The following is a 6,258-nucleotide window of genomic DNA, read 5'->3' on the forward strand; positions in this document are numbered from 1 at the left end:
TTATTTAGAAAATATTTGCATGTATATACATTTATATTCTTATATTTTATATTATATATAAATATATTTAATATATAAACATAACATATTTTTCTTAAATATATACATGCATGTGTTTGTATTTATATATACATAATATACACAGTACACACACATATATTATGTAAACAAAAACTTTTATTTTGGATGCGATTAATCGCGATTAATCGTTTGACAGCACTAATATTTATTTATATAAATATATATTTAATTTAATAATACATCTAAATCAAATAATATTTCATTTAAATGTACTAATAAATCTAAATAAATCAATGCTTATATTAAGTATTGATAAAGCTGTACTCAATTTAAATACTTTGTGCATAATAAATTACAATTATACTAATTTAAAATGTAATAATAAATGTAAATAAATCTATACTTAATTAAAATATTATAATACATTAAAATAAAGTTATACTTAATTTAAATGTAATAATAAATGTAAATAAATCAATACTTACATTTAATACTAGTACATTTTAATGAATCTAGCCTTTAAATTTAATAATACATTTGAATAAGTGTAAAATCATTTATTACATTAAATGAAAATCACATTGGCTTCAACTTTCATTTCCATTTTTATTTTGCACCAATTTCCCAGGAAGTGACTATTTTATTCAAATGTTGCTGAATTCAAAAACGCTGTATTGCATAAACTGAATCTGCAGCTTGTCATTCTAAAATCTATTTTATTTTATTTTTATCTAATTAAATTCTTGAGAATTATAGTTATCACATTTAACAACTTCATTATTTTTATTACTATTTCAGTTGTCAACCACAGGACTACTTAAATGACCTGCAGAAAATCTCGATGTACACTTTCCCGTACGCATGCAAAAATTCTATTTTTTTATTTTAAATAAAAATTTTAAACCGAAGAAAATGGAATGCCTGCGCTTCCGTTAGTGACATCACTGGCGAGCAGCGCTACCTTCTCGATGATGTCGAGCAGACTGCTGAAGTGATGCGTGCTGCAGCCCTCGGCGAGATCCACCAGCAGCTGCGTGGCTTGTTTCCTGACGGACAGATCTCGATCTTCAGCGATCTGACCCAGCTGAGGAATCACCACCACCTCGATCAGCTCCTCCTGGTCGCAGAGAACACAGACGATCAAGACAAACAGCAGGGACCTCACGAACGTAAGGACATGCCTGCTTGGTTTAGGACTGACCTCATAGAGCTGCCGGTTTGTGCTGAGCACGAAGGACAGGATGTGCAGAACCTTGATCCTGATCACAGTACGGCTCTCATTCCTGACACACACGGAAAGAGAGAGATGCTATTCCCAGGGTTTCGTTTCAAATGTGACTTCAGTGAATATGATGAAGTAGCCAGACCTGAAGAACTTCTCCATGAGTTTCAGCAGGTTCTGCAGCCATCCGTCTTTAGCCGGCTGGATGGACTGAGCTCTGTAGGAAATCAGCGTCAGCACAGACGCATCCTATCGGACAGACCCAACAACAGCCAATCAAACCAAAATAATGCAATTCATTTCAATACATATATACTTACTTAACATGGAATAATACATTTAGTCAATGTGAATATCCTCATTCATTTATACTTAAATTAATTGTAATTATAAATTTAAATAAATATATACTTCATTTAAATGTAATAATATATTTTAATTTAAATTAAATGTAGTAAGTTTAAATACATGTATACTTTCTTTAAATTAAATAAATTAAATCTGAAAATCCTCTTTAATTTATACTTTTATTTAATTTTAATAATGAATTTAAAGGTATACTTCAATTAAATTTTATAATATATTTTAATAAAAATTTAATAATAAATTTATATTTTCTTAAAATTTAATAACACATTTTTCAACCTGAATTTCCTTAATTAAATTTGAATAATGAATTTAAATAAAATGTACATTTTAATTTGATTTTAAATTCAAAATAAATTTAAACGTATTTAAACTTTCTTTAAATGTAATAAATTTAGTCAATCTGAATATCCTCCTTAATTTACACTTAATTTAATTTTAATAATGCATTTAAACAAATCTATACTTGATTTAAATTTAATAATACATTTTAATGTAATTTAAATGTATTAATAAATTTAAATATATTTTGTTTAAATTTAATCATACATTTCTGAATATCCTCCTTAATTTAGCAACAAATTACGTCAGTCTGAATATCCTTAATTTATACTTATACTATAATAAATTCAAGTAAATATATACTTAATTTTAATTTAATAACACATTTTAATTTAGTTAAACTTTTAATAATACATTTAAATAAATGAATACATTCAACAACAGTCAATCAAACCAGACGGCTTCAGAAGAGGTCAGACAGACAGAGAGCAAGCGAGCGAGTGAAACTCACAGGGCGTTTATCAGCACACTTCTCCACCAGACTGAAGAATCTCTGCAAGGATCCGTGGAAGTCGCTCTGCTCGTACAGCTCCTCGACGGTGCTCAGTAACTCATAAACAATCACCTTCAGATCAGGACTGCCCATCGTCTGAGTGCACACACGACATGTATGAAGAGCGTCAGGATATAAACAACGACAAAACATCTCAGTGTGTGTGTGTGTGTATGTGTGTGTGTGTGTGTCTGTGTGTGTGTGTGTGTGTCTGTCTGTCTGTGTGTGTGTGTGTACCTGTATCTGCTGCAGGAGTCTCTCTATGATGGACAGCAGGATGTCCCACGTCACGACCTGCAGCTCTCTGCCGTACTTCTTGATGAGTCGCGTGATCGACAGCACGATCTCGTAGGACACTACCTCATTAGCACAGCTCATGGCCTGGGCACAGAGGTCAGAGGTCAAACACTAGTAGGTCTCATAATATATATAAAAACACAGACTGGAGGCAGATTTGCAGACACCTTGCAGAAGGAAGGCAGGACCAGAGTGGGCGTGTTTTTGAGGGCAGGAAGTCTGTGAGCTCCCCACAGCGCCATACCAACAAAAAACACAGCACCCCTGAGAAGAGCGGCGTGATCAGTAAGACTTGTAATGTTTTATTATAGTATTATAATAATAATAATAACTACGATTATATAAAGCAAAAAAATTGCTAGTGAAAATCTACCTATTTTAAAATATAAAAAAATAACTATTATTTTTATCAAGTAAACAAGTATTGTTGTTATTATTATTATTATTATTATGAAGAAGAATATAAAAGTAATATATATTTGATGTATTTATAAAAGTGTATATTTAAGATAATAATAATAATAAATATATTTATGAATTTATATATACATATAGATTTTTTTAATAACAATATTGTATTGTTATTATTATTATCATTATTAACAACATACATTTTTATTTATACAGGGCATTTCTAAGTAGTTCTTAGTAAATAAAAACTAGAGAGTAAAGAACAAAAGGAACAAATAAGAAATATAGAAAAAAAAATACAGAATAAAAATTTCACTACTGAAATTACTATATTAAACAAAAAGCATGAAAAACTGTGAAATCAAAAGAGTCACACATTATTTATTAGACTATTGCCACTTACAACTAACCTAAACTAAATAACTAAACTTACTAACTAAACCAAGAAAGTGCACATAATGTATTTTATTATAGCTTACTGACTCTCTGACCAATCACAAATCTGTCTTTGTGCTCTTCAGGAGACTACTGTAATGTTCATAACAGCTTCAGAGCAAAACTGACTTATGTGGACTGCTACTGAAACACAAGTCAGTCAGTGAGTACCTCTCCTCCATGATACGGCACATGGTGTATATGGCACTGTGACCCAGGTGAGTCCCCAACACTTTACGCATCAACTAGAGACACGACCAAACAAAAACAACAACAGAGAGGTCAACGCTTGCTTATGAGCTGCACCATCAATACATGATGTGATATATTAAACTCAACTGAATATTTTCTGGGTGTACCTTCCAGCAGGATTCACAGAACTCCTTCACGTTGACGGTTCGGCACAGTGTGATGATGAACACCGTCAGAGAGTCAGAGGGCAGGCAGTTATAACACACCACCGCGTCCAACACCTGCAGCGCAACCTACACACACACACACGGATAAACCCATGATTCAGCCATCACTGATTTTATGGTAATCCTAAAAGACTGAACCAAAGGCCACTTTTTTACCTCAATATCTGTGGAGCAAGTCGTCCGGTTACACAGAAGGCAGATTTTCCTGTGAGAAACAAATCAGTGATGTTAGTGTGTGTGTGTGTGTGAAAACCCTCTTATATGTGCTTTTCCTTCACTATTTTGACCAAATCAACATTTGTTTAATAAAAAAACTATTTTTCCAAAGAAATTCATGTATAGACAAATTTACACTAGCATTCAAAAGTTTGGGGTCAGTAAGATTTTTTCATGTTTTTGAATGAAGTCTCTTCTGCTCACGGAGGCTGCATTTATTTGATCAAAAATACAGTAAAATTGTGAAATATTATTACAACTAAAAATAACGGTTTTCTATTTCAATATATATTAAAATGTAATTTATTGCTGTGATCAAAGCTGAATTTTCAGCATCATTAACACTACTGAGATCACTAGAGCTGACAACATTACAACAATTCAGCTGTTCATAACAACACTAATGATATTTCACAACTCTCAATCCTAATCTCAATACAAAAGCAAAAAAAATTGTTAGAGAAAATCTGCCTTTAAAGGTTAAATATTTATTGAAATATAAACATACTAAAAATAACGGTTTTCTATTTCAATATATATTAAAATGTAATTTATTGCTGTGATCAAAGCTGAATTTTCAGCATCATTACTCCAGTCTTCAGTGTCACGTGATCCTTCAGAAATCAGTCTAATATGCTGATCCGCTGCTCAAGAAACATTTCTGATTATTATCAATGATGAAAACAGTTGTGCTGCAATATGTTTTTGTGGAAACCATAATACTGTATTTTCTGATGAAAGGAAAGCTCAAAAGAACAGCATTTATTTGAAACAGAAATCTTCTGTAAATGTCTTTACTGTCACTTTTGATCGATTTAATACATCCTTGCTGAATAAAGTATTTATTTCTTTAAAAAACACAATCCTACTGACCCCAAACGTTTGAACTGAAGTGTATATATATATATATATATATATATCTGTCTACAAGTCAAAGTTCAAGCATTTAAGCAGAAGCTTTCAAAAGGTAATGAGAAGCGTAAGATCATTTGCGTGTGTTTTCTTACTGGACCATGAGGGAGACGTTCTCATCCAGGTAGCAGGAGTTGAATTTGACCAAGTTCACGAGGACATGCAGGAAATCTGATGACAGACCGATGTCCATCCACAGCAAGACAAACCGAGCTAAGAGAGAAAACACACACAAACACTCTGCGTGTGACGCTAAACAAACCATTCATTATATAGAAAACCACAGCTCCAACATTTGTTACATATCTTCTTTTGTGTTTCACAGGTCGGAGAAAGAAAGTCATACAGGAGAGTAAATACATGAGGCTGAGAAAATGAGTTTTTTTCTTCTCTTTAACACAAAAGAAGATATTTTGAAGAATGCTGAAAACCAAACAGCTGCCGGTAGCCATTGACTTCCATAGTATTTTTTCCCATACTATGGAAGTGAATGGCTACCGACAACTGTTTGGTTTTCAGCATTCTTCAAAATATATTATTTTGTGCCTAGAAAAGAAAGAAACTCATACAGGTTTGGAACAACTTGAGGGTGAATAAATAATGACAGAATTTTCAGTTTTGGGTGAACGATCCCTTTAAAGAACACCAGCATGTGTGATCCATACCGATCTCCTCCTCTAGGTAGGTGATGTCTTTCCCGTTCTCCGTGAGGGCCTTGAACACCTCCAGTCTCTCGGACAGATCTTCATTACAGGGCTGATAGTCCAAAACGATCTTAAAGAAGTAGGCTCTGAGCGGACCCAAGCGCTCACCCTGCACAAGAAGATCATGAGGAAAGCGTGAGTGGTGTTTGCCAGCATTAGGCATGGGCCGGTATGAGATTTTGACGGTATGATAACCTTAAGCAAACATATCACGGTTTCACGGTATCACGGTATTGTCGTTACAGTTCTAAAATGTGTTATTTTTAAATGACTGGGTAAAAAAAAAAAAAAATAATTTTCCGCTGAACACAATATATTTTGTTTTTGAGCAACATACAGAATATTAGGAACAGTAGAATTTGTTTATTTTTTCTTTAATTTGTTTCATAAAAAGAAGAAAAATAAAGACTGACATCTTTA

At 32.6% G+C, this 6,258-nt stretch overlaps 1 protein-coding gene across 1 annotated transcript in view; it reads right to left on the bottom strand.

Annotated features, from left to right (window-relative positions):
* tsc2 (TSC complex subunit 2) overlaps positions 1 to 6,258 on the bottom strand; it is a 47,784-nt gene that overhangs the window by 39,539 nt on the left and 1,987 nt on the right. Inside the window, exons 5-15 of the mRNA XM_016514112.1 lie at positions 5,800 to 5,947; positions 5,230 to 5,347; positions 4,163 to 4,211; positions 3,947 to 4,072; positions 3,741 to 3,832; positions 2,909 to 3,032; positions 2,682 to 2,825; positions 2,403 to 2,540; positions 1,389 to 1,492; positions 1,223 to 1,304; positions 983 to 1,138 (exon numbers count right to left, since the gene is read on the bottom strand). Of these exons, the coding sequence (XP_016369598.1) occupies positions 983 to 1,138; positions 1,223 to 1,304; positions 1,389 to 1,492; positions 2,403 to 2,540; positions 2,682 to 2,825; positions 2,909 to 3,032; positions 3,741 to 3,832; positions 3,947 to 4,072; positions 4,163 to 4,211; positions 5,230 to 5,347; positions 5,800 to 5,947 (1,281 nt within the window). The remainder of the gene's footprint in view (positions 1 to 982; positions 1,139 to 1,222; positions 1,305 to 1,388; positions 1,493 to 2,402; positions 2,541 to 2,681; positions 2,826 to 2,908; positions 3,033 to 3,740; positions 3,833 to 3,946; positions 4,073 to 4,162; positions 4,212 to 5,229; positions 5,348 to 5,799; positions 5,948 to 6,258) is intronic.

The sequence above is a fragment of the Sinocyclocheilus rhinocerous genome, unplaced genomic scaffold (assembly GCF_001515625.1).
Source record: "Sinocyclocheilus rhinocerous isolate Xijiao unplaced genomic scaffold, SAMN03320098_v1.1 scaffold836, whole genome shotgun sequence".
NCBI classification, from domain to species: Eukaryota; Metazoa; Chordata; class Actinopteri; order Cypriniformes; family Cyprinidae; genus Sinocyclocheilus; species Sinocyclocheilus rhinocerous.